Raw genomic sequence first — 27,795 nt, 5'->3', positions numbered from 1 at the left:
GAGAGCGGGGGTCGGGGAGTCAGCCCTGCGGCTGCAGGGACGGGTCCTGCTCCGGGGGAGCAGCCGCGGCCGGAGGGGCAGGGGAGGAGAGGCTCTCTCTGCCCCAAAGGGTCCGGCGGAGACAGCACCCCACGGTCTCACCCACCCGGAGATCCAAACCGATGCTCATCCCTACGCCGGAGCAGGGAACGAGGAGGTAGAGCAGGGCTGGGGCTGTATTTTGTTGGTGCAAAGGTGTACCGGAGCCCAGGAACGCAGAGCGCTGCAAGTTTCGATTTCTGTTAGCGTTTGTGTTATCGTTATCATCGTGGATTCACACTCAGCAGCTGCCACTAACCCTGTGGCAGCGCTTACAACTGCCTGCCACGTACAACAGACATGAGACCCCTAAAATACCTACACGCATTGTGGGCCCATCCTTTCAGCGGAAGCCCCCTCCCGTTTCCCCTCTGAGTTTTGAACAAGCACACCAACGTCAGCGTACCAACCCCGGGCACAGAGAACTGCCCCAACTCAGTTTCAATCGCTTCTTTTTTTTTGGAAAAAAAAAATAAAAATATGAACTGACAGCAACAAGGCTCCGCTGCGTGTGTTTTAGTAAGAGATAAAAGAAATGGGTGAATAATCCAGCTCTTCTCAGCGCGGCAAGAATGTTCCACCACGCGAAGTGGGAACCACAGCATACACAACAACATACCGCTGAAGACAGGACCCATATAACTTGTTTATTGAGCTCTATATATAGTTAAAATTCGTAGGTGCTATAATCCATTTAAAAAACACAAAGACATCTACAAACATTAAAAGGCTCTAAGATTGATGATCCCTTTCATCTGAAAAAAATAAAATAAAATAAAATATCCCAAACCAAAGGAATGTCACCCCCCTGGGCCAGGGGAAAGGGAAGCTGCAGATAAGCAGAGCAGGTGGCAAAAGGAGCTCGGTGCTGCGAGGATGCGGGGCAGCATCCAGCCCAGGTCCCCTTGCCCGGGGCTTCCAGCACATCTCGGTGCACGGCACTGGGAAAATCTCTCCTCTCACCACCCACAAAGAGCAACTCTCCTCCAGCAAGTCCTTCCCATGCGTCTTCTCGATCCCAGGGCTCTTGGGTTGCCTTTCCCAACAAATCCTTAAGGGATGTGGTGCTGCCACCCGAGCAAGGGGCAGGGGAAGCGCACGGATCCTGATCAGTGGGTACACACACAGTATCCAGCTCGAGGGAGATGGTCCAAACAAGTCAGGAATCTCTTCAGCAAGAAAAGCCATACCACTGCGGTTCCAACCATCCTTCCCCATCTCAACTCCACAGCCACCAAACGGCAGCACCGCTGGGCAGAGGAATTTACGTACCACCGGCACTCAGCTTTCCCAAGCACGTCACTAGCTAGGAAGTGCCACAGCAACCGAAATGCCGTACTCCCTTCCCAGAGAAGCAGGATACAGATCCCATGTGCGAGCACTTACACAGATCGCATTATGCAAGAGTAAAAGCCGCGTGAGAAGTGCAAGGCGCTGAGGAAAGACAGCACATGCTGAAAACTACTTTTTAGCATTTTTTTTTTTCCTTCTGCAGTTTCTGGCTCAGTCTGGAAATCCCAGTCCAGCCATGTTCCCTTCCCACATGTCCACCCTCCTCTTTTCACAACAGATTGATGTCTCTGTTCTCCTCCCCAAACTCGCCGCCTTCCCCTTCGCATAAGCCCACGTACAGGACGGACGCCAGCGATGGCATGAAATCCCTGAGCAAGAGTCTCTCAACTCCCAACACCTCTCACTCACCTTCGGGAAACTACAATTCCACGGGACATCCATGATCTACACTCTCCTTAATGAAAATGCAGCTTCGCCCACTTTCACCAGCTATTCAAGAGAAAGCACAAGAGTTTCTGTTACAAACCCAAAGAAAACCAGGCTTTTGCTTCAAGACCAACCGTTTCTACTTCGGTGCTAAAACATCGGCTTCTCATCCTTCTTGGCAAAAGGCTGTAGCACAACTTGGCGTAACCACCGCTGGCAGATACATTCCCAGAGTGGTGGGAGCCTGATAAGTTCAAAGGTTTCTGCTATCAGACCCACTCTTCCCAGTCAAAGGGCGACACCACATTCAAAGAGAACGTCAGGAAACAACAAAACAAGCTGTATTTTATACATATTGTCCAAACAAGTGATAAGGGGTTTTCTCCTCCAACTAAATACATTATATAACGCACATACACAGACCCGGATACTTTTGCTATATCCTAACAAGTAAAACATTACAGCTTTTCATTCAATGATCACAAGAAAGTCAGGGTTTGGGGGTCAAAATAATACAGGTCACAAGTGTAGAAAAGTCAAGACAGCTTATAAAGGGTCCCAAACACAAAGCTTTGAATTTGCTTTTTTGCTCTCATGAATTTGCTTTTTTCCATCTGCACTTGAAGAGAGTCATCCCAAACATCCCAAATGTTGCCGCTGTAAAGTGCACGGTCTCTCAACGGCTCTAAATAAAGGTTGTTCCTTCAAAAGGGCCTTCAGGGACTGCTGGATTTCGCCTTGATACTTTAAAATACCACTGTGCTTAATGTGCTTAATGAAACCAGACACCTAAAAGAATAAAGTTATACTATGTACATTTTAAAAATTGAGGAAAAGGTCTCTAAAAATATGCTCTTGGTTTTCACAAAATGCTCCACCTGCTCAGGTTTGAGGAATACTTCTGAGCTGTGCTGCAGCTTGCCAGCAGAGGAGACCAAGCTAAACCAGGCTTGCGGCAAAAAACTAAAAAAAAGAGGGGCCAAGCCCAGCCCTTCCCCTCGGCTGCCGGCCCTCCCCTGGCAGAACCCCACTCGTCTCCTTCAAGGACGTTCGGCGTATTCAAACAGCAACAAAACAGAGCTGCCGACAATAAACCAGCATCAGATGGGCCAAACGCTAAAGAAACTGCAGAAAGGGGGACAGGACAGGAACGCATGCTAGGGAGGAAACCAGAGGAACTGTTAAATGTCAGAATTCGTACAAGCACTAATCAAAGCTTGAGTTTACAGGGGGGATTCAGATATCAAAACGGAAACGCCAAGGGAGCTTCACAAGCCTGCTCGTCTCTCCTACGTGACACCAGCAACAACGTTCAGATGTGCCGCAGAAGCTGATGACCGCGTTGTGTGAGCCAAGAGCACTACCACTGGGAAGAGAAGGAAGTAGCTTTTGTTTTTGGAAGAAAGATCTTTCATATTGCCACCGATCTCCTGTCCTCCGAAATCTGTGCCACCGTAAGGGCGAACGCACCGAAAGCGGGTAAGCAGACGAGTCCTACAGAGATGACTAACGCAGCCGAAGGCAGCATAGTCTAGAAGGTATTTTTGAGCTTGGCTGCCACAAGCACGAGAATCTCTCCGATCTTTTTCTGCCAATTCTCTATGTCCTTGGAGACATCACACCAGAGCTCTCCGTGGCGAGGTTCAGCATTCTCACAGCGCTTCCTCACCTCTTCTTGTTGTTCCTACGGGGAAGAGAAACGACAGTTTGCAAGTCTCTTTATGCCCTGGTTTGTTCCAGCGCAGAGACAAAAATTTAACAATCCCCTCCCTGATTCACACACTCTTCCAAAGCTTACGTTTGGGTTTTTTTGTTTTGTTTTTTTAAAGGCAGTACGGAAGCCCAAGTCAAAATTCAGTGGCAGCAACTCTCCTGCCTTGCCGAACAAACTGGCCGAATTACAGTCAAGCAAGGTTTGGCTACACCAGAGAAATTGCAGCAGAAACTTCCTTTGCATTACCACCTGCATGAGATCTGTCAAGTCAGAGGTCTCTCTGAAGTCAGAAGATAAACACTCCCATCATTTCAGTAATATCAGGCAGTAAAAACCGCCGTAAGAGATTAGAACAGACTGTTCCTCTGGCTGCGTTCACGTGCAACCTGTACTTGACACTTCTGAAGAAACGGGACTCGTTACACAAACCCAGCATCGCAATTACAGGAAAATCTCCTACGAGAAAGCTTTGCATTTTACAGAAGGAAGATTGATTTCATAGATTTTTGCACAAACTAGCACGGCTGTGGACAGCAAAGCAGCCTGAAAGACAGCTCAAGTAATGACAGAGCCTTTTAAAAACCACCACACAGGCCCGTTCATGCTCATTCCTGACCAGGCGTGACAGCGGTAGCCTCATCTATGAGCCACACAGGCAGCGGCAGCGCGCTCAGCCCAGCACTGCAGCAATCCCCGGGACTGGGTAACCAACAAGGGCCAGGAATTCCTGCCGCCTGCGCTCCCAGGCACGCACTCACCTCTGTGCCATGCTGGAGCTCAAATTTGTAAAAGAAAGCCCAGGCATCCCCCAGGTCAGAGTCTATCTTCACCGTTCGGTGGAACCATTCTCGAGCCTTGGTTATTTTACGCTCACTCCAGAATAGCCTGTTGAGAAAAGTGAAAGTGAGTCAACAAATAACCTCTCTTTAGAGAAACGTGGCAATCCGCAAGCACTCCACCTTAAAGGCTCTACAGATATTTCAATTTTTTGCTCTCCCAAGAAGGAAAGAGCAGATTTTGCAGGCATCTGCTTACTGTCCATCCCATGGTAAGGGAAGAGACACGAGAGGACCAAAAAGAACAACCACCACTTCCTCTTCACTCTGCCCCCAGTGAAGCAGGTTAAGTTAGCCCCAGGAAGAGACAGACACTCCCGAGAAGGGAAGCGTTATTCTCTGAGCTCAATCTTCGGCTCTCTGAGCTCAATCTTTGCTAACTCAAGTGCTTAATTTTGCTGTTCCAGCTTTGGCGTAGACAGAGACAGGATCACATGCCTACATCTATTTTCTCTCCTCCAATTTGTTAATATTTCAAGTCGATTTTAGTATCTAACAATTAAATAACTTCTAAAAGCTGAAAACTGCATGCACGTTCCTGGAGCCACGGTATCCACCTCGCATGCTCCAGTGGAGCAGACCTATCTTGTCAGCTCCACTTTACGAGGAAAGACGAGCACGTAAGCTTCCGCGCTCAAATCCCAGCCTGGCACCCAGCCCGACTGCTGCCATTTCACAAAGGTACTCGTGAATTCTGAAATTTCTCCCCAGTAGTTAACCAGCTGAGTCAATAGTCTCTTGGTTTCACTCCTTTGCATTAAAGAGTTCATTTGAGCTAGTAAGGTCTTTATCAAATCAGCCAGCCATCCCTCATAAAGAGCTTAGCCAGTCATAAAATTATACAGCTTATGTGATTGTTTTTAAGCCCTATAATACTCTTGATTGTTCCGTGTTAAACAAACTGTGATTTAAAAGAGCACGAACAATGATAGCAGAGGCTTAACACCTGCAAGTAGCGGCCATTTTCAGCAACACATTTAACAAAAGTTTTTCCACAGACGCGTGACACCATGGTATTACTGTACCTACATGCAAGTTGTGATGGGATGTGGAAGCTGTTTGCGTTGGGATTAACTGCTAAACTGTCTGAGGCTGTAGCAGAAGGGGCTTGGAAGCAGTTTCCATAAAGCAAAAGTTAACATTTTTCTCGCTTGCTGCTACAGCTGAACAAGTCAGCTGTCATTATCTGGCAGAACCCAGCATTGCAGTCACTGGAGTGTATCCTACAGTTTTCTTTGGCTTATAAAAAAGAGTTGTGAAAGAATTGGGCAACTGTTTGGGCAACATGCTTCCTGCATTAACCTCTTCTGGTATTCACAAAGGAAGAAAAGTAAGTTTGTTCCAATCACGACTGCTGTAGAGCCGTTCACACATCGGATCAGAAAGGATGCGGCATGAGTCAATCCTAATGGTGGATTTTCATCACTGGAAGCCTCACAACTTGATCTAGACAAGACGACAATTCCTAGCAGCCTATCTTCCCGTTTCAGAGAAGCAAACTCCAGTATGACTGATAGTCTGCATTCCAGGAAGGGCCACAACTGCAGAAAACTGACAAAGCAGAAATTCAGGAAAGGAGAAGGCTACAACAGCACAGAATGTAGCTCAGGATTAAAAAAGAAATCTGAAAGAATCTAGGATAGAGCGAAAATACGAAGAATACATAGTCAGCCACATAAAAACTGAAAAATAACCAGCAAAAGTGCCCCTATTTTCACAAATACTTAAAACATACCCTGCAAAACTCAACCAAGCCTTCATCTGAAAGCACGCTGAAATCCCTTTGAAGGGACACAAAGACAGCAATTTTCAGAGTGCTGATACCCAGCACTGGAAAAGGACTCAGTGTGAATGTATTGTTTGCTGTCTGTGCCGCAGTCCCAGGCCCATCAGAACAGCTTGAGGGCAGGCTGACATCCCCTGCTTTGAATCAAGGGAGAGCAGCAGATTTGCACAGTTACTAGGAGACAGCTTGAGAGCTGTTACTTGCTTTGAGGCTTATTAGAGCTGCTGCAGCCAGAATCACATGGTCATGGTTGAGCGCAATGTTTCATCATGGATGCAGCCACACACAGAAATGGGTATTTTTACTACATCAAGCGCAGGAACTCACTTGGCCACAGCCAACAGGACATGTGGGTCATGTTCGCACTTCTTGAGAGCATCCACACTCTTGGTCTTTCGTTGCGGTCGCGCTTCAAGGAAAATTGCCTCTGACCACAGGATTCCTTAATCAAATCAAGTGGGAAGATTGTTTAGTGTTATTTCCGAGATTAACCCTCCCCATCCTGTCATCAGGCCAGTGCTCTCTAATGCAAGCAGCATCATGGCCCCCACCCTGGTGGTTATCAGCCAACCTCATCCCAGATCCCTCTTTCTGCATGGATACTTAATTCGGTACTTTGAATTTCTGGCTATTGCTTACACCCTGCCAGACCTTCAGTTCCAAACATCTCCGTACCATAACCCTCCCGCAGCTCCAGTGCTCCCTACGCTGGTGTGCGCTAACCCAGAGCTCAAGCCTTTCCGACGAGACACTGCGAGCAGCGGAACAGGGGAGGGCAACTCAGCATTTCAAAAGTCAAAGATATCCATTTGTCTGAGGGGGAAACTGCAGTGGCAGAAGTAGTCCCAGAAGGTGCAAAGTACACCGTTTGGAAGCAGTTTCAAGGGTGTCAGAGAGCACCATGGTGTTATTGATGCTGGCTCTCCACACACACGATGAAGGACAGAGTAGGTCCAGGAAAGCTGGGTTTAATCCCTAGTTCCTTTCACTGCCAAAAGCAAGAAAGGAAATATGCTCAGAGGAGCATGAAATCTTCAGTTTCTCATGTCAGCCAACCATACCTGCTGATCACGTCAAAGTAAAGCCTGAAAGCTCGTGTCTGCCAGGACTCTATCAAAGTGCTCTCGCTTCCCATAAACTGCACCACGGGAATATACACAAGCTTTGATGACTGCAGTGACAGACTGGAGCAGAACTCTTCTCTTCTTGCTCTTTATATATAGGGTCAAACCCCATTTTTCAGGCCTCTCTTTTCAGGCCTGCTGAGGACACAAACACCATTACATTTCAATTTTACTTTGTGCAGCATGCCTACAACAGCCATAAGCAACTGGGAGTCAATCGATGGACATAAGTCTCTGGTTTACATGACTGTAGGTGTCCAACGAGCTAATTCCTGCAGGGTTTTATTCCTGTTTGTAGAGTTTTCAGATAGAGTTGGAAGCGATTTTATTTAAACAAAAACTGAGATCCTGCTCCCCATTTCCATAGCAACAGGCAGATTCTGTAAAAAAGCCTGTGGTGGCAAACGCTCATTAAGCATTAGGTCATTCACAAAACAAAGTGGGACTTGGGTGGTATTGCTTTGTTGACCCACTCGCATGGTGAGCAGCTTGCAATGAGTTTATCATGTCATAAAAGTCACTTGGTTCCCAATTATTTCACTGGGACTTCAGCAGTCGCCAATTAAACACCTTTCAAAACCTAGCCTGAAGGCGAGCTAAAAAGGCTTGCCCCACTGTAGACTACTGCATTTAGTAGCTTTGTGACATCTTCTCTCCAAAGATGTCAACATGTTTAAATAATTAAGTCTCCCTACAATTCTGCCAGAAAATAGGGAAGCATTACGCACTTTCTCCTCCCATCCCAAGAGGCAAATATTTCCACTGCTGGTTAGAACCAATTGACTTACATTATATGACCTATTTGCCTTTTCTTAAAATTTGAGTTAAAATAATTAAAACCCAGGATTAAACACTTATGGTACATGATCCCCTAATCATGACTGCAACTGAAACTCGCTGCCAGCACAAGTTACTAAGTACACAGTTCGTAGTACAACCAGTACAGGCAAACCATCAACGGGAAATCTCCTCTGGCCAGCTGTACTCCAATGAGACAGGGAAAAACCCATTCTTTTTCCACTGAACTTCCTAACTACAAACGCTCGAGAGTCCTTCTTCGATTTTAAACCTTGGCAGACTTCTACCAGCTTCAGAGAAAAGCCAACCATATCCAAGATGCTTTCCCAGGAAACCTGGGAACAAACTGCGGACCACAGACCCAATAATATATTGGATACGGCAGCAAAATGGAACAAACACCAACCCATGACCTCCTTGGTGCAAGACAGCACAAAGCAACTGGAATTTTCACAAAGACCCTCAACATTTCATTTGCAGAAGGATGACTGACACCTCTCCAAAATATAGTATTTTGAGACCTGGCCGAAAGAACATCTTGGAGAAAGATGTACTTTTATCAACGGGGCAAAACAACCACGTTTAAGATAGAGATGGGATCCGTCTCACCTGAATTGGGGCATTCTTGCAATGCCTTGGCCATCAGAGTATTTGCAATATTCTTTAGCCCAGCTCTGTACTCCAATCGCACAGATTCTAACCTGGTAAGGAAGAGACTCAGTGATGATATTTATGACAACACATTCATTATGCAAAACCAAGCAGCGAGTCACATGAAGGTCACTGGAAATTGCAAACATCTGCCTATATTCTGAATATGTGTAGGTGACTGACATCCTCCTATTCCTTTCTGTCTAAAAATAAACATTATCTTTATTCTATGCTGGCCTAGGTCAAAAACAATCTAAAAAAGGGACTATAACAGAAATGAAAGATCCCTGGGGTTTCATGCTCTGTGCAATACAACTATCAGTAAAGAACTAACTAGTCCCCAGCTCCTTAGAGTAGCTACATACTAACCAGGATCACCAAAGCATTTCTGGGATTCAGAAAAAGTTGTTAGTCCAGAAGAAACTCTAGAAAGGGCATGGTCATATGTTCCAGACTCAAATGGCTGAGAATATTTAAAATAGCTGGCCTGAAGAACACATTGGCTTTGTAGCCCAAATTCAGTTTGCCTCCACACAACTCACCAGAGGTCTGGATTCTTTGGATTCTTTAGGCGAGACTTTTCCAAGATGGCTCTTGCTCTAGTCAACTGTCCAACTTTCTCCTCCAGCCTCGACAGCAAAAGCCACAGGGGTATGGAATGGGGGCACTTTTTCAACTGTTAAAAAAACCCAAACAGTATGGTAATATGTAAATTTGAAAAAAATCTTGTAACCCCTGTAGAAACCCCTACATCCTCCTGGAGAGTTTAGACGAAGAGAGACAAATTGATCACTCAACTTCCTTCTAGTTAGTCGTACAGCACAGAGCAGTACAGAAGTTTCTCCTATATCCAAAACAGTCAGTACATCAACTATGACTATCCCAGTAGCAAGAGAAATAATACACCTCCCTTAAGAATACACCTGCAATTTGTGCTCTGTCTGGAGATGGAGGGCTCTTACACATACCCAAGCCACAGCAACAGAGTGGGCAGGAACCAGACTGCCTTTGAAGCCCGGGAAGTCATTAGGATAGCGACACTAGCAGAAACTCGCTTCCATATTACTTTCATGGCAGAAAGTTTCAGAAGCATTCATACCCAAGGACACGGATTACCATTTAAAAGAGACATGAGTGCTCTGTAGGCCACCTCCTTTTACAGTGTGTATCTAAGAGCTTGTTAGGCGCCTTTTCTTTTAAGAGTTCCGTTTTTGGTCTTTACAGGTCTTACAGAATTACTGTGCAATGACTTATTTCCTACCAGTGAGGTGTCAAGCATACAGCAAACTCTCTCAATTTTGCACATGGATACCGGGTAAGAGAAATCCTTGCTGCTTATTTCAAGGTCCTATTTTTTTGTTTTGTTATTGTTTTAACCAATAGAGGAGAGGAGAGGAGAGGAGAGGAGAGGAGAGGAGAGGAGAGGAGAGGAGTTAGTCTCCGGTTAGTCTGGGGCACGGCCCTCTCCATTTTGATTCAAAGACAGACACCACGCCAAAAGCAGGAAGCCAACTTGCAATAACATAGATCTTACCCCTTGATTATAAGCCTCCCGTGCTTTCTCTACCAGCTCCTTTTGTTCCTCAATTTGTCCCTTCATCATCCACAGTTTGGGAAAGTCCTCATAGTGCTTCAGGGCTTCCTCACAAAGCTCCTGGGCTGCAGCAATGTTCCCAAGCACCCATTCTAACTTCACAGACTTCATGAAGACCTGAGGACAAACCAGAGCTGTTTATTACTAGTAGCCATTGAAAAACCGTTAGTCCATCAATGCAGTGGGTTACCACTTTCACACATTCATTGCAATGTTATTGATTAGCTACAGTTTGAAGTAAAATAAAATAAAAAAAAATACCAGGATTGAATACTAGTGGGAACAGACAACAATGAGAAAGGCAAATGCAAGTATTAAAGGAGCTGGAACAGTGTGATCAACCTGTATCTCACCTATTAGCGTAGAGTTGACTTTTTTATAATATTTGTACAAAGAGCATAACTTTAAGAGCACAATCAGTTAACAAACTTGAGCCTACTTCATCAGCACAATCTGATCTCCTTAGATCCAAGCTACCAAGACCACCTATTCTCATTTATGGCTTCAAGTTGCAACTGTTGTCCTAATTACAAACTGGTACATATACTTTTCTACCCCAAATGCCATTTTTTTGGCTACACATGGAAGTTACAGCTCTGAAAAATACATTATAGACTGAGAGCTGTTTCACTACTCTTTGATCCCCATCCTCCCCCTTCCCAAACTCAAACCATGACTTCGCAAGAGAGGCATCAAGGCTGAGACCAGAGCTTCAGCCCCAGCTGCCAGCTGGAGAGAAGCTCCCTGACTGACAAAAGAGGAAGAAAACAGTTTAAAAGATCTAGGATGTCACAAATTGGGAGGGGGGGAAACCAAACTCATTGTTCTTTTACTTGGACAAGTTAAAATGGTTCTGTATGAACAGCTGAAAATCAACAACGTTTATCATACCAGAAGTAACTCTAGAGATAAACACAAAAGTGTAACTTTAAACAACAAACTCGACCAGAGCTGTCTTTAGCACAGAAAGCATAAGCAAGTCTTCTGTGAAAGTATTTTCCCTCTCTTTTTTCCAAGACATGCTTTTGTGCAACATGAACATTATACAAACAGCTGTAAACTGGGAATTTCCTGACTTTTGCCATTTGTGTGAAAAAAACTGAAACCCTTCACTTGATCCTAGCCTTTTCTTCCCATCATTCCGTGATTTTGTGTCGCAATTCGCTGGAGAAACGCTGCAGCAAAGCGGCCACATGCCTGCAAAAGGCAATGGCAGGGAGCCATCTGGTCAATCACTAAGGCCGCAGAACTGAAGGAACTCCTCCTTCCGCCTCAACTCCCCCGTGGCCAAGAGAGGTCTCAGCCTCTCCACCCTTCACACATCCTTACCCTTGCAGTGGGGGCACTGCTGCGAGCTTTTGCCAGCAGCCTCCTTGCTCTTTCATATTCATTGTTTTCTGACTCGAGCTTCACGGCAGCCAGCCAGATCTCCTCGCTGTTGGGGTTGGCCTGCAAGAACATAAAATGACAGACAAATGCATACAGTGAATCAACAGCAGATTTAATCCTCCGTTTGATCCAGATTAAAATTGAAATCAGAGCTTTGTCAATCCACACTAGGATTTTTTTCAGTTCAAGCTCCTCCCAATCTTCTTTGACCTTTGAAGTTTATAGAAATTCTCCAAAACAGATGCGCAACACAAAGATATACGCCAGTTTAGAAGTTGGATGCTTCTCAATTGTTGAAAAGCATTAATGCTTGATCTTCTGAACTTCCAGTTTAAGCACTGAAAAGATCATAGGGTCTGCCACAATGAGACCCTCATTTTATTATCCCCAAGCAAAAAAACCAAAGTTTGAATTCCCAACTGAGGTCTGTGAACACTCCTCCAATAAAAGTCATTCTGGTGGCAACCATGTCAAGAAATCTTTGGGATGGTAGCAAAAAGCAGCAAAAACAAATTTAGGAAGTGAATATGTTTTGCCTTCCATCTCAGGACCTGTCATTTGGTTTTGCTATCACTTAGCTTTTAAGCCTCATTTCCACTGTTAGAACTGTACTGCTCTGCCCACCTTCCTTTCAGCATCCAGCAGACAATTCCCTTCATTTCGCTGTGGATTAGCAGGTTTAGTGCAAGCCAGAAGTAATGCAGTAACCTCTTTAATTAGGGCAGACCACCACTCTTCCTACTGAAGAGACAGATGACCCAACACAAGGGGATTCTGATCCATGACTGGGGTTGGTGGGAGCCATAGTAGTAAAATTAATGGTTTGCGAACTCAGAACCTAGTGTGGTACTACTAAAAGAGTAGTAATACTCTTGCTTCCAGTTTGCCACTATTTTACAGGAGAACATTTTGCCACATCAGACAATCAAAGAATAGCAGAAGCCCCCATCATTCTGACAGGCAGCAGGATCTGACAGGAAGCAGGAATCAGGTGTTGACACAAAAAGCCTACTCTGTATTCTTTACCAGTCGTACTTAACACCATCACGCACGTCCAATAAACCCACCTGGAAAGCCAGGGCCAAAATGCTTCTGGCTGCTGGCACGTCTCCTGCCAGCCACTTCGATTTAGCTCCCATGAGCCAGAGCACTTCTGCTTTGGGGCAGTGAGCAACAGCTCTCTGCAAAAGAGCCTCCAAGGATTCTCTGAGACAAGAAAGAGCAAGTTACGATCACTCAAACTACTGCCAAAGGCACGCTCTCACACACTATATCCACTATCACTCAATGTTATAAATATTGTTGCAAAGTCCAACGTTGTAAACCCTGATAAGTTGTTTCATAACAAGGAAAGGGTGGGGTCTTTTTTCACAAGGGTTCTGAAATCAGCACTCCACAAACGGCTCATTGTTCAGACACCTTTGTTTGATAGCCTCTGTGGAAAGACCCTGCACACAAACAGCTCATTTGTCTTGGAAAGAGCCACTCTTCTTAACAAACCTTATTAGAAACTGAGACAGGAAGCTTTTCAGAATTATTAGATGAAGCTGGCTTGATCTTGGAGATTTTTTTTTCCTCCTCTGGAAAATATGCTTTTCAGGTACAAGGGGTTTAAAAGCTAGCCACCACGGGGAAACACGGGAGAACAACATCAAAAGCAAAAGACATACTTATTTAAAAAAAAAAAAAAGGCTTGAATGAGGCACAACTCAGCATCTGCAGTCACTTCCACACTATTCCACAGCTTTAATAAGGATGATTCCACGTGTGTAAGTGGTCTATTGTATAGATTGTTTGCTTTATTCTAAACTTTAGGCAGAACGTTTCAGATGTGTAAAGCTTTATGAATAAACTTCAAAATAAGAGGCCTGAACTGTGACAGTATAACATCAATCTTTACAAAGAGTGCGATACACATTCACAGTATGTTTAATCAGAAAATGCCAGAGATGCTCGGACAACTTCAGCTGTGAAGTAGTGGATCTACGAAAATGAAATGAAACACATGCTATATTTCTAGGTGATTTGTATTTCCGTTTTTTTCTAGAAATGCCTTCTCAAAGATGACTGTCCCTACCTTGCCTACTCATAGCTATTTTTACTAAGTAAACCCTGTTGCAAAAGAACTTTTTATGACTTCATAAAACCCAAAGATATTCTGACCACAACAATAACAAAGAAGGTCAGACCTGCAAGCAATGCCAGCGAGTTTCCACCAGCTGACCTATCTCTGCATGTGCAACACAACACTTCAGGGCTCATCTTGTAGCTTTTCTACCTCCTCAATCTACCTCCTTGTAACAAGGATGAACCCCTCCACCCAAGGATTATGCAGCACACATACCTTGTTCCATGGTTCTTTTCAAAGTACGCTGCTCGCAGCCACACACTCTTCTTGCTCGGGAAAACTTGCAAGGCATAAGCATAAATTGCTCGGGCACACTCCAGAGCATTATGAGCAACGCACTAAGGAAAAACAGTTCAGAACTCAGTTTAGGATTGCACTGAAATCAAGTGCAAGAAGGAATGACACAAGCATAATTCAACACAGAACTCAATAATTCAGAGTAATACATGAATCGGGGCATTATATATAACAGAACCGTTACTATCAGGTTTTTTTAAAGGAAGCGGGGAGGAAATTTTCAAGCATCCCTCTATGAGAGCACAAGTATCATTGGCCTTTCACTGGGACTGACACACACAGGCCAGCTTCAAACATCAGTAAGGCATTGTAAAGGCTCTCATGTTTGCACTTCATTTTTTTTTTTTTTTTAACAGGTAAACTATACGCGGCACAGCATATGCCCCCCTACTGCTGTAAGCCCAATTCAAGGCCAGTGAAGTGGACATTTCTCATGCTGAAATATAATTTAGCTTTTAGTGCATGTTCAAACTACTCCCCTAAAGCAAAGAAAGCCTGGTAAAACTTTTACCTACTCCCTTGTCCAGTCTTACATTAACTGTTGAGCTACAATGTTTACGCCTGGAAACTCAACTCCCAGTTCCTTTTACCAGACCCTGAATCTCTGCTGATAACAAACACAAAACCAAACCCAAAACAAAACCCCCAGCAAAAAATCTATCACAATACCAACTTTTTGCTTAGTAAAAATTCAAATCTGAAAAAAGTTCTACAATACAATAACCTCCCAAGAGGCAGACTGGCCAAATGCAGGCAGATGCTGTGGGAATCACATCCACTTTCACTGATAAAAAATGTCATTTCCCAGGCTCCAGTTCAATTTCCCCCAGTTCAAAAAACCCAAAACCAAACTACAAAAAAACCCCACAAAAACCAGCATCACAGCTGGACATACACTGTCTGCATCTTCCATCCAGGTATGTTTCCGATCTTCTTCCTCAATCCCAATCCCAATCACAGCTCGCATGATTGCCTGGCATGTGGCCACACTTCCAGCTTTATCACATTCCTCAGCATCCTAGAAACAAGAGTAAAGCCCTGTTCAGTTTGAGAAATCAGCACAAGAAGTTACATTCTGCAATAGCAACGCCTCATGTGCAAACACAGACACATTGTGGGTCACCGCCACGTTAAAAATATCTTATTAGTCAAACATATCTCGACACTAACTGGTGAGCCCACCCTCAAGGAAGGTGCTAGAGTCGTACACAGGATCGGTCCAAAGTTGGCTGAGAAACAGAGCCTGTCAACTGCATCCACTGAAAAGGAGTAAGTGTGACAATGCGTGACCTTCCCAGTCTGAATAGTCTCCTCTTACAGCTCCGCTGACCTGCCCTGGGCTGGGCCAAGCAGGGACCTGACCAATAAAAAACTGCAAGAATTTGAGAAGGAAGAATCGTAACATCAAAACTACTGACCTTCTTTCAGCTTTGGGTTGATTCTTAAGTCTCAATGAGGGCTAAGCAATAACTGAATTTCAATTAATACGCCCTCAACCAGTGTTAAGATAAAGGTGCAAAGGCTCTCTCCCCAGAGCATATATGGAAAAGTGGAGGTTTATGACATACAAAGCTTTCAGAAAGCCAAGCGTGTCTTGCTTAAACTTGTTAAAAAGGCCTCTGATCAAATAACAGAAATGGAACAGTTCTAGTACTGAAAAGGAACTCGAGAAGACAATGATGCAGAGGCTGTGGTAGTAGTTTTTTAAACAGAAGTTGAAATTAACCTTTAATTGTTTAATTGCTGTAAAGAAAGTTATAATTCTTTTGTATGTAAACAAGGATATCCATTTAATATTCAATACTTTGTTCATTATCAATACTCTTAAGCAGTGTGCCAAGAACATTTTGCTGCCTTGACCCACTCTAAGTGATTTTAGTAGCAAACTGGTTTAAAGATTTACAGTTAAACAAAGCACAGTACATATTCAGGAGGAAAGAGGTTATTTTAACCTGAACATCAAGCCATTTAGATGGCAATAGTCTTTGAAGTGTCTTACAACTCAAGAAGCTCACGCACCACAGCTTTTGAATGGGATCAAAACACTGGAAACCCCTACAACGTTTTGCAACTTTTCTACTACAGAACATCAAAATATGATGACCTCAAAAGAAACCTGCGCAGAGGTTGTGTTTTGCAAACATCGTTGTACAACACAGTTCCATCTGTCAGCTGTGACCACTCGGCACAGCCTCAGGACTACAAGCCAATAAAGGACTAACAGAATCTTTCCTGCCTGCTGCATATGCAATACTTGTATTGACTTCTTACAACAATAGACGACAAAGACTTCCTTTTAAGCCAAAAGACAGATATGCAAAAAATACATAAATCCTTCACCGGAGGCTTAAAGCTTCTGTCCTATTAAAGGCAGCAGCTGCTTCAACTTGAAGCTGGTTATCTTCCAAGACAGAAGTAAATCAGACATTTCTCAACTCAACAGATGCAGAGTTACCCCAGAGTACCACCTAACTATGGCCTTGGCTCTTCTCAGCTTTTCAGTCTCACCTCTTGTATTTTTCATGGGGATCTCCACTGATAAGCCTAGTGCAAAATTACTCTATCCTACGATATCTTGCACCAAAACAGAACTTGAAGAATTCATCTGGGTCTAACCAAGACCAAGCAAATACCTGTATCCATTGCTCTCTGTTGATTTCCACACCGTTAGCCCTAAGAGATGTGATGGCTCTGTCAATGATTTTCTCCACCATCTGGGTGTTTCCATTGGCTTCCTCCAGTTTGGCAGCAGTAATCCAGATGTGACGATCTGTCGGAATATTCTCACGGGCTTTGTTAAGGACTTTACGAGCATTCTCATATGTCTCCAGCCTTGCCAGCGCAAGCCACAGCTGCGGAGCAACAAAAGATGTATTTTAGATTAGAACAAGGAGATGACAACGCCGCCGTATGGCAGTGTCGGCCCAAAGAGATAAGCAGCTTTATGCCGTTTGCTACTGGTTGGCAATTGTCCTCAAGTACCACAAGCAGGCTGCAGAATACCAATGGAGAAATAGTAGAAACAGAGTCTACTACTGTCCTGAAAGCTCAATCCTAATAATTTTAAGACATCATCTCTGTTTGCTGGTCTGCTGCACTCATATTTTCTGTTCAAATCACCTTTCAAATAGCCAAATATAACACTCTGGTTCAGTATCTCAGAAACGAGCAACTTTGTTTTAGATTCCCCAGGCTATATGTATGGTTGTTTTCACTATTGTCGAGGCACGAAACACGAACGTGAACATGGCTAATTGGCTACAGCAGGCACAGCAGTACACTGGCACAACTAACGTAACAACTACACAGGAAAATGAGGCATATAATGACCTCCAGGCAATTAAATCTGGGGAAAAAAAAAAGCACAGTCCCCTACTCATCACATGCTTCTTACTGTGGCATAAAGCGTGTGGTAGAAAACTCATACTGCACTCACCCTGCCTTTTGTTTTCAAAGCTCTATTGCCAACCTGAAGTGGTGTGTAGGAGGTTGCTTTATTTTACTTTTTAAAAACTTACTTCAACGCTAGTCGGACAGCACTCCACAGCCCGACTCAGCATGATCCTGGCATCCTCAGGTTCTTCTAATTCCACGGCTGCCTTCCACAAACGCACAGAATTTGGAACATGCTCAAGGGCTAGAGAAGCAAAACAATTATGTCAATCATGACAAAGTAGTTTACCAAAGAGAACTCTATTTTTTAAAGATGATATATTAAATGCTCTGTCCTATTACAGATGCAATTTCCTGAAAGAGAGAAGGCAGGGAACTGTACTTATATTGAGAACTTAAAATCAGAAGATAAAAAACTTACTTAATAATTTTAATTGGAAACAGGGTTTGGAGAGCCAAGGGCTTTTTCCCTGTACAAGCTCTAATTGCATCCTCTTTGGTAAAACATCTAGCTGCACAAAGCCTCCAGTCTCAGCAAATGAGCATATGTAGGATCTCCAAAATTGCACAGCCTAATCATGCTGGGCCTCCCTTTATAAAAAAAGGAGCATCTTCGATACTAACTAATAACACAACCTTGTTCCTTAGATGTTGAAACTGTCCCTTCACAATTTACTTGTCCCGTAGGCATCTCCTGACAGCTTAATGGATGCCAGTTTATCTTCCCAAAAAGTTTTTGGCTCACTATGCAAAAATAAAACAGGAGGACGCATAAAAGCTTAAAGGTATTGCTGACACTTAACACCCTGTGCCACTGAATCCATAGTGTTCTTTCAGCAATCCAATACAGACTCCATCTAATTAAGAGTCTTTGAGACCTCCTTAATCTCGTCCAAGAGTCAGCTACTGCTGGTAGGAACTGCATTCCCTGCAGACTGTCCTACATGTGCTGTCTGAAACACTGAAGTCTAAACAGCTTTTCTCAGTCTGTCTCTTCATAACCTTGTATCTTAAAGTGACACTGAGAAACTAAAGTGGGGTTTTTTTAGCCTTTTGTCACTACAACTTACACCACAGACTATGAGTAGTAGCTGCATTGCAGTAGTAGTTTCATTGCTTCCATGGTGACTGTACACAAAAGTTCTATATTAACGGAGGATTGAGCACAAGCTTCTTCGCTAAAGCAAGCATAATTGCAGGACCACAGAAACAGACGGGAAGAGGCATCTAAACCTACTTTGAAACGAGCCAGGCTTCTAGGTAAGGTTCGTTTAATCCTTCCTGCAAAGGCGGAGGCACACTGCTGAGCCTCAACTTTAGAGCACATCCCAGCTCTACAGAAATACACAGAGCATTTACAAGTAGCACGCACCGAGAATTCGGGCATTAACCGTTTCTCCTCGAGTCTGCAGCAGCAGGAGATTTTTCTGAAGAATTTCAGTGAATAATATCAGCCTGCAAGAGCTGAAAGCATCACTCAGCAGGACAGAACATGTTTTCGTACATAGAGCATTCAATTTTTACACCTCAAGATGCATTTTAAACACTCAGCTTGCTGGCTCTCCAGTCAGAGAGAAGCTTTAAAAACTCCAGAGGTTCTGCTGGGTGGTAGGAATGTACACAGCCAACAGACAAGAGAAACACATTACAAAAGCTCACACTTCAGTGACATCACCAGGCAGTCAGACTTTTTTCTTTCAGGGGAAATAATGGGTTAATCTGCCACATAACGTAAGGCTGTATACACAAACAGCTCCAAGCATCGTATTACTGATGTTCCCTAGGTAGCAGAGGAGCACTGTGAAGCTCTTAACAGGCAGAAATTGGAAAAAGAATGATAAATCGTGTTTCATTCCACTAACAGCTTTGTATCAGAGATGAAGTAGGTGGTTCCAAAAACTGAAGCAAGATGTTTTTCTCTGCACAAATACAATGTTTAAAGCAAAACTCAGTATTTAATGCGTAAGTCACTGCTTTCACACAAGATACTCTCCTACCTGAGCTGAATTCGGGAACCTATTTCTGCTCATGTAAAAGTGCTTTTCTGTTCAGCATCCATTATTGTTCTCGAGAAGGACACACAGTGGCACAGAAGCAACACTTCACAGCACACTGCACTGCTTAGCCAATGAAAATGGAAAAAGCTACCGAACAGCTAATATCTGAACTCTTACAACTTCAAACTCAGGAATCTTTAAGCGCCTTTCATCCATATGCAGTAAGAGGTCATTTCACCAGAGATGTGCAATTTTACATGCAATAATAAGAGGTAGGAGGCAATTTACTTCCTTTGAAGCCAAGCCACTCAATATTCTAGACTGATTCACAATGATTTAGTAAATGTATTACAACCAGACCCTTTTCCCTGTCTAGACTAAAGTCAGGAGATATAAGTGATATAATTCAATAGTCATGAAGGATCTAATCTCTACTGATACAGGCACAGTAACTTAAAGTAATCAAAGAAATAATACTATGAACCTGTGAGGAAGACCTGGGTTCAGGACAACAGAATAAACTGCTGTTAAAGAGATCATTGTTTGGAAAAAAATAGTAATTCCACAAAAGAGGAAAACCTCCAAGTGCAATACGACAGAAGGTTTAAGGTTTCAGGTAAACACCACAGAGAAAAGCTGTTTGCTACAGTGCAGCAAGTCCCAGTGCCCACCAGGCTCAATGATGTGAGAACCTCAAGGCCCCTAAGGCTGCTCCACCAGGAATCACTGTGATCTCTAACAGGCTACAGACAAGTTGAAACTCAAACACAAAGTCCAGTATCTTTTCCAAAATGTATCACAAGGTGACAGTTAAAACACCCTTTTCTCATTCAAGCATCATTTTGATCAAGTTGGAATTGGTTTTGGTTAGTGAAATGTCATTTTGCAATTGCTCTGTAAGAGCAGCTTTCCACTGAAGGATGTTTTACCAATACTTCAACAACTCTACTCTTTGACCCAACAGCAGCAAGCTCCACCATTAAGGCACACATCATTAACAACTGTATTTTCACCAAGGATGCAAAAAAAGCACTTAAACTTATGGAAACATCTTGAACAACTTACAAGGCAATACAAACAGAGGAAGACTCAGACTTTGTTCCCTGACCCTGCAGAAGCTCTCACCTTTCCTAAGGACGCGTTTCTTTGCACGGATATCTGTCTCCAGCTCTGCTGCTCTTATATAGATTCGGACAGACTGTGGAAGGTGGCGGACAGCTTGGGCCACAACAGCCTTGGCTGTGTCCCCAGGCTGAAGCCGAGCAGCTTCTAACCAAACATCTTCACTCTGTCAGGAAAAAGAAACAATCTTCCTTTGCATCAAACCAAGAATTTAAAATTAGAGCTTCTAGCTAAATATGTGTTCTTTTAATAGTGCACATAGTGAAGCTGTATCGGATATAGCCTGATACAAGCTTAACAGAGAGATGCTGCTGCTCATAACCACAACCTTTTCCTACTGTCCTGCAAGGATCAACAGTGAAGCAAAGCAATTCTGACCTTGGGGCACATCTCTGTTCCTTTCATGATGAGGTTTCGAGCCACTTGGAGTTTGCCAGTGACCTCCTCCAGTCGGGCTGATGCTATCCAGGCTGGTGGATGATGAGGATTGGTCTCTCGTACAGATTTCAGGAGCAAACGGGCTTTCTTGATATCACTAAGGGAGGAGGAAAGACAGGCAGGAAAATTTTCAGCACACTAGCAAAAAATTCTCCTGAATCAGAAGACTCCTGAATCCTGCTTTACAGTCAGTTCTTCACAGCCACACTCAGATGTACAGTAACTGTGACCTCAAATGTTTCCATACTGGTGACACAAATTACATGCTCCCAAAACAAGCTCAGAAATAGACGCTAACACAGCCAGATCACAGTGAAAACTGTTCAAGTATTTAAGTAAGATTATTAGGAATTACAGCTGGGCATTTGCAGTTGGAAGCTGATAAGCACAAGCGTCAAGTATTAGCATCAACATTTGCATGTATTGCTTTGACTTCAATGGCAATTCTTTATGAAACAGGTGTTAAACTTCAGGTTAAAGAGGTTTTCAGAGGTTGTTAATCAAGCCTAAATTAGCAGTACACAGGTGCAATTAACCAAGTTATTTCCTGGCTGGAAGGCAGCCACACACTGCCATCACTCTGGTGTGTTACTCCAACGGTAGAACAGAAACAATCCCCATGATCAATGCATCCAGGTCAGATGCTAAATACATCGGTCGAAAGACTATACCAGACCTCATGTTAAAAGAATTCATCCTCAAAAACTCACCTAGCATCTTTTACAAATTAAATGCCTGCTGAAAGCCACCCGCTCAGACAGATTTCCATTTATATGCAGGATCACAGCCATTACTAAGAGGATAAATCAGTTAATCCTTCTTAAACTTACTTGATATCTCCTCCATGTGTGGGAATCATCGAATTTAAGTCTGTCAAATATCCTTTCGGGTCCACTACAGTCTGGCCACTCACAGAGTCTGACACCTGCAAAAGTCAAGTCAGCGCTACTGAAATGACCACTCGTAGCCCCACAGTCCGCCTGCATGCCTTAAAGACTGGAAAAGACACTGCAGCTATACAAGAAACCCAGACATTCATCTGTTACCAAAACCAAGGAAGGAAGAAAACACAAAGCCTTGCTTATTAGCTTTTTTCCCTTCCAAAATACATGACTCTAACATTTAAAAATTTAGTCCCACTGAAAATCCAGAAAACAAGCAGCTTGGCTTTCAGTTACCAGAAGGTCTTACAGCCCTGACAGCTAAAGCCCATCTTTTTAGTTTAAACCAGATTTAGATGGGATAATCAGTGAAAAAGAACAGAAGTCAGCAACAATTTAAGAGTAGTATTCTTCAGCATTTTGTCCTGCACCCCTACACAGGACAGAAGATAAGCTTGCCTTGGTAAAACTACCAGTGCTGTTTGCCTGAAATCCACCTCTGGTATAACAGGGCAGTCTGTTCTCCCATAATGACCACGACTTCCAGGGTCAAACTGTTATTTCTCAGGAAATTCTATTTGTGTAGAGGGCATGAGATTTGGGGAGGGGTGTACAAAGTTATTGAACCGCTGAGCTGTTTCTTCTAACACCCAAGAAAATTAAAGACTTCTAAAACCAGGTCTTAAGTAGTGGCACAACACCAACCCCAGGTATACCAGTGACGGATCCTGCCTTCCAACATCCTTACCTGGCTTAGCCTCATGTCCATCAAGGTGTTCCTGGCTTGGCCGATCTTCCTCATATCCAATTCGCCTGTCCCAGGTGTCATTAAGCCTGGTGTCATTCCTCCTGGGTATGGAGTATTCAAGCCCCCTGGATACGGAGTATTCAATCCACCAAATTGCTAAAAACAAGAGTGAGAGAAATACATTCCTAAGACCTCTTCTGAGATTTCAAAAATAATTCAGGCTGTCAGCCGATCTGCACTTCTCCAGTGGCTACAGGATAGAGATGCCAAAACCCCATACGTACTTCTGAAACAATGGCTTTCCTGAATCACAAAACATTTCTCACACAGGTTTTGCACATCTGTAGGTAATTACTCAAGTTTAGTTAAGTCAGTTAAATAAGTAACAAGAAAGTGAAAACTTTGAGCACAAGCACCTAAACCTAGGACGTTTAAACAAGAATATCCACAAAGAAGTCTCATGGACATCTGGTGCCAGTCCAGGGCCAGCCAGCTTCTCCTGTAACTGTATGACCATAGTAGCCTGCGGCTGTGTAGCAACAACTAAATTACTCAATTTTCAGTTGACTGTAACACAAATAATTTTTAACACAATTCCTCCAGGGTTGAGCAAACCATTAGGTGAAACTGAACGTTATTTTCTGTTCCATTTTTTCAAAACGTTGTTATAACAGAAACAGATGTTGGTTATGCTCACCAAAACTCATTATCACCATTCTACAGGCAGAGAAAAGGAAAAGAAAGACTTTCTTCCATTTTCAACATAAGAATCAATCTTTCTCTGTCCATCCTTGAGTTCTGCGTGGCAATGGGTATGTACTGAAAGACTCTGGCAAGCACAGGAATTTAACATCCAGCAATTGCTTTGACAGACTCACAAACTATACAGCAGGCTTTTTGGCTCAACTATCTTTTTTCCAAACACCACTAGTGAATGCACGGTTTAACCCTCATCTCTAATTATAAAGTACGGACCGCACCTTCACCAGGTTTGCTTTCGTACTTACCGTTTGGCGTGGGTCCACAGAAGTATGATTCTCCCCTGACTGTAAATGCTTTGCAAAGAAGCTGTCGGGTACAGGAGTCAGCTTCTCATAACGAGGATTCCTCTGACGCTTGTTCCTGGCATCACCAACTTCTGGAATACTCAGCCACTCTTCTTCTGTGACCTCTGCTAGCTTCCGCTATTCAAACAGGAGATGCCATCATTATTTGCTGTAGAAATTTGTTCTTTTAAACTGCTTTAACTCCTTAATAGGCTCTTTTCTTGAAAGAATTCAAGATCAAGGTCAAAGGTCAGATTTTTTTCTGATCCAACGTACAAAAGAATTAGATGCATTTAATTAGAATTTGGTTTTAGTCCAGACTGAGATCCCAAATCAATGTTGTTATTAAATTCAGCGCTACAAACATTCAGATTAATCTCAGTGCCTGCAGCATTGAGTGGTTTATTACCAATCATTAGACAATAGCCTAAACAACACATTTTATTTAAAGATTTAAGATTTAGAGTCAGGCCATCCTGCTCAACTACTATTTCAATGCCAGCAAGTTATCAGTCCCTCAAAGACAGAAGCATAGCACCTTCTCAAGAACTGATGTGAAGTCACAATAACGCACAAACCAAAAGTCTACTATCAAAATTTGCATAAACTTCACTACCTTGTGTATCCACAAGAAAAGCACTCAACAGGCAGAATCACTGTATTCTCCCATATCCCTACAAAATAGCTTATAAACACCCACTCCCATCAACGGAGCACAACTCTGAATGCCGCTGTCAGTAGGGACAACATTGCTTTATCACTTACTGCAGATTCCATCACTGCTCCGATTTAAATCGGCACTACCAATTATACAGGCTCTAACTGTGCAACTGACTGAAAATTATACTGCAGTACTTGAAAGAGCTTCAAACCAAGAAGATGTTCTGCACCACTAGCTGCCAGTTTCATATTCATTTACTGACTATTCCAACAGAAAGTAATTCTCATGTGGAGGATAAGGAAGTACTCGCTTGCTAACACACGAGATCTGAGCAAAGAAATGCAGAACACACATCCACATCTCACATATGATAAAGATAGATGTCACATTTCAGACATGTTTTCCTTACTTTCAAGTCTGAGAACTGCTGCTGAATTTTGGGTCGTTCCATACGGTATTTTTCTATTTCCTCTTTTTCTCGTTGTTCCCTTAGGAAAAAAAGTACTGAGGTTATGCTCAAAGTAACACTCGGCAAGTCTTTAAACAAAGTGTTGGTATTACAGAAAAACGTGTTTGATCAGAGCTAAGGCATTTAAAAAAAAGGCATTTTTTGCAGACTTAGATTATCAACATTGTGAGAAAGATGTCTTATCAAATAAGACAATATTATAGCATAAAAATAGACGCCTCCAACCAAGCAAACTTCACTCTTTAACACCCTCTTACCTGTAGACCAGGTAGTGACTTTAACAAGTTAAATAACACTCACCAGTTTACAAGACACCCGCATTACATGACTTTTTTAACAATTTCCATTGCACTATGCAGTACGCGATGTGTCAAAACCAGTCACTCGGCATCTCCCCACATCATTTTAATGAACTACAATGAATCTTAATTAACCACAGTGAAGCAATTCAATCATGTCAACTCAGAGCAAGCTGTGCAAAATACCCATCATCCTTAAAACTGGGAGCCACAGGGTCAAAGGTACAGCATTAAAACAAGTAAAAACTGCATACACATCTCAAAACATATCCAGCAAAGGGCAAAACCTGAACTGGAAAATGGAAGAGGTAAAGGAAAACTCTAAAATACAAACTAACTGGAAAACACTCCACATTAGTGTTGTAATTTATCCTACCTTCTTTCTTTTCTGCGTTCATCCATCCTCTTATCCAAAGCTGCATAAATAGCATCTGCTTCCTCATCATCTTTTTCATAGGGACCGCTTGAGAACAGGCTCCCAGCATACCCATTGAACTAAGAATTAGGGGACAGAGAGGAAAAAAAAAAAAAAAGAGGAAGAAAAGAAAAGCAGTATCCTCAGTTTAAAGCTCCTGTTATGTTCCTGCTACAGCCAACAGTCACTCAGAACAACAAAAATGCATAAGCAGGCTATTTCTAACAACATTGCATCAGACTAACACAACCTTAAATAAAAGCAGCTTTCTACCACCCCAAGTGTTTATTCTCCCACACCATTTCAAAAGCAAAACTGCTTCAAAATTGCTTCTCTTTCAAAATTGCTTCTATTAAGCAATAAATGAGATCCCAGTATAGAAAGGCCATTTTCTTCCACTAACCACTTTTATTTTTTTAAACTACTGAAAGCAAACAAAAAGAATAACACAACATTCAACTAACCAAAGTGGGATTTAAACACAAGAGACTACACAGGCCACATAAAGACAAATATATGTCAAAGCGCAAGAGCTTAGATTTCATTCATGCAGAATGAAAAAATACATCCCTCAAAGTACTTAAACTAATCTTTTATTTATGGATCTCTTCCTAAAACTCTCAGGGCTCCGTATAGATAATTAAACCACAATACGTGGAAAAAACCACAACAAAAATCTGCAAGCACTACACCATTACGTATAATGAGGTCTCAATTCATTAAAAAAAAAAAAAGAAGAAAAAAAAAAAGGAAGTGCTGCTAGCAAACTACAGGAAATTCTGGCCTTGAAACCTCAGCTAATACAGGGTTTCACAGGGAGACAGCAGAGAGCTAAAGAACTCCTCTTCCATTTGCTGAAAAACATCTCCAGGATGATGAAAATTTCATCACCTCATCATAATTGGTGTCATTCAAATCTTCGTCATCATCATCGGCCGTCTGATTCTTTTTCATTTGATCCCCAACAGTTCTCTTCCCCGGCGGAGCATGACGATCATCCACGGGGTCATTGGCATCACGTGCAGGGCCAATATCAGAGCGGGTGGTGAAACCTGTGGCTCTGTGTTGACAAACCAGTAGCAGCTATTTAGCATGCTGCAACCCCACCATTTGTTACACAGGCACTCTGTCAAAATTATTACTTACAGCAAACAATATCATTTTTTTTACAAGAATGGCATCAACCAGTCCCCACCCCTACCATTCATAAAGCCTGGGAGAAAAAAACTGTCCTTTTATAGGGATAACTTTAATCTACAAAGACACTGCAAGCACCCAGCTAACTGCTCTACCACCCATCTTGTACTGGGAGATGCTCTCCCTTCTTAACTGCATGTCACTCAGTGGGACACGTCAAAAAAGCCAATCCTGCAGGTTGTAGGGCACTACGGGCTGGGGGACTGGGCGACTTGGACTCACCAGAAACCCCACATGCAATTGGCCAGTGTTTCCCAGGGCAGAGTTGATAGAATCACCCCAGTGTAAAGGCACCAACAAGTCAATGGAGGACAAACATCATTCACACCCAGCAAAGGGCCACCAAAACCTGCCTCTCACTGTTCCCAGCACAGAATCACAGAATCACAGAATGGTTAGGGTTGGAAGGGACCTCTGGAGATCATCTAGTCCAACCCCCCCGCCAGAGCAGGGTCACCTACAGCAGGTTGCACAGGACGGCGTCCAGGCGGGTTTGGAATGTCTCCAGAGTGGGAGACTCCACCACCTCTCTGGGCAGCCTGTGCCAGTGCTCCACTACCCTCAAAGTAAAGAAGTTCCTTCTCATGTTAAGATGGAACTTCCTATGTTCAAGTTTATGCCCATTACCCCTCGTCCTAGCACAAACGCACCCAGATTTGATGATTTTTAATAGGGCCACACATGCAGTTACCAAACGCGGAGGGACACAATCCCCTGCCAGCCAGCGGCATCTAAAGCACTTAGGAACTTATCCCCGGTGCCAGGTCCGCATTTAAACACAAACTCGTCTATCTAAAGAGTAGACGCGAACCATCTCGTAGGCACGACACTTGAAAGGCCGAGCAGGCCGCACGGGCCAGTCCCGAGGGGATGGGGATGGACACGGGCACCCAGCCGGGCACGAAACGGGGCCCGGGGTTGTCCTGCGGCCCGGCGAGGAGAGCGGGCGGGCGGTGAAGGGGGTCCCGGGGGTGGGGGCGGAAGGCCTAGGCCGGACCCGCGGGGGGCCGGAGAG

At 43.4% G+C, this 27,795-nt stretch overlaps 1 protein-coding gene across 1 annotated transcript in view; it reads right to left on the bottom strand.

Annotated features, from left to right (window-relative positions):
- Positions 1 to 3,114: 3,114 nt before the first annotated feature.
- Positions 3,115 to 27,795, bottom strand: part of PRPF6 (pre-mRNA processing factor 6) — a 37,205-nt gene continuing 12,524 nt past the window's right edge. The window contains exons 2-22 of the mRNA XM_009893569.1: positions 27,671 to 27,766; positions 26,475 to 26,643; positions 25,545 to 25,663; positions 24,810 to 24,888; positions 23,701 to 23,877; positions 22,694 to 22,849; positions 21,895 to 21,989; positions 21,005 to 21,161; positions 20,630 to 20,792; positions 17,633 to 17,751; positions 16,748 to 16,966; positions 15,010 to 15,132; positions 14,034 to 14,155; positions 12,757 to 12,895; positions 11,630 to 11,749; positions 10,241 to 10,417; positions 9,249 to 9,382; positions 8,665 to 8,756; positions 6,461 to 6,575; positions 4,270 to 4,396; positions 3,115 to 3,481 (exon numbers count right to left, since the gene is read on the bottom strand). Of these exons, the coding sequence (XP_009891871.1) occupies positions 3,329 to 3,481; positions 4,270 to 4,396; positions 6,461 to 6,575; positions 8,665 to 8,756; positions 9,249 to 9,382; positions 10,241 to 10,417; positions 11,630 to 11,749; positions 12,757 to 12,895; positions 14,034 to 14,155; positions 15,010 to 15,132; positions 16,748 to 16,966; positions 17,633 to 17,751; positions 20,630 to 20,792; positions 21,005 to 21,161; positions 21,895 to 21,989; positions 22,694 to 22,849; positions 23,701 to 23,877; positions 24,810 to 24,888; positions 25,545 to 25,663; positions 26,475 to 26,643; positions 27,671 to 27,766 (2,851 nt within the window). The 3' untranslated portion in view covers positions 3,115 to 3,328. The remainder of the gene's footprint in view (positions 3,482 to 4,269; positions 4,397 to 6,460; positions 6,576 to 8,664; positions 8,757 to 9,248; positions 9,383 to 10,240; positions 10,418 to 11,629; positions 11,750 to 12,756; positions 12,896 to 14,033; positions 14,156 to 15,009; positions 15,133 to 16,747; positions 16,967 to 17,632; positions 17,752 to 20,629; positions 20,793 to 21,004; positions 21,162 to 21,894; positions 21,990 to 22,693; positions 22,850 to 23,700; positions 23,878 to 24,809; positions 24,889 to 25,544; positions 25,664 to 26,474; positions 26,644 to 27,670; positions 27,767 to 27,795) is intronic.

The sequence above is a fragment of the Charadrius vociferus genome, unplaced genomic scaffold, assembly GCF_000708025.1.
Source record: "Charadrius vociferus isolate BGI_N301 unplaced genomic scaffold, ASM70802v2 scaffold259, whole genome shotgun sequence".
Classification (NCBI taxonomy): Eukaryota; Metazoa; Chordata; class Aves; order Charadriiformes; family Charadriidae; genus Charadrius; species Charadrius vociferus.
The sequence above is the reverse complement of the archived record's forward strand: the minus strand, read 5'-3'. Positions and strand labels throughout refer to the sequence as shown.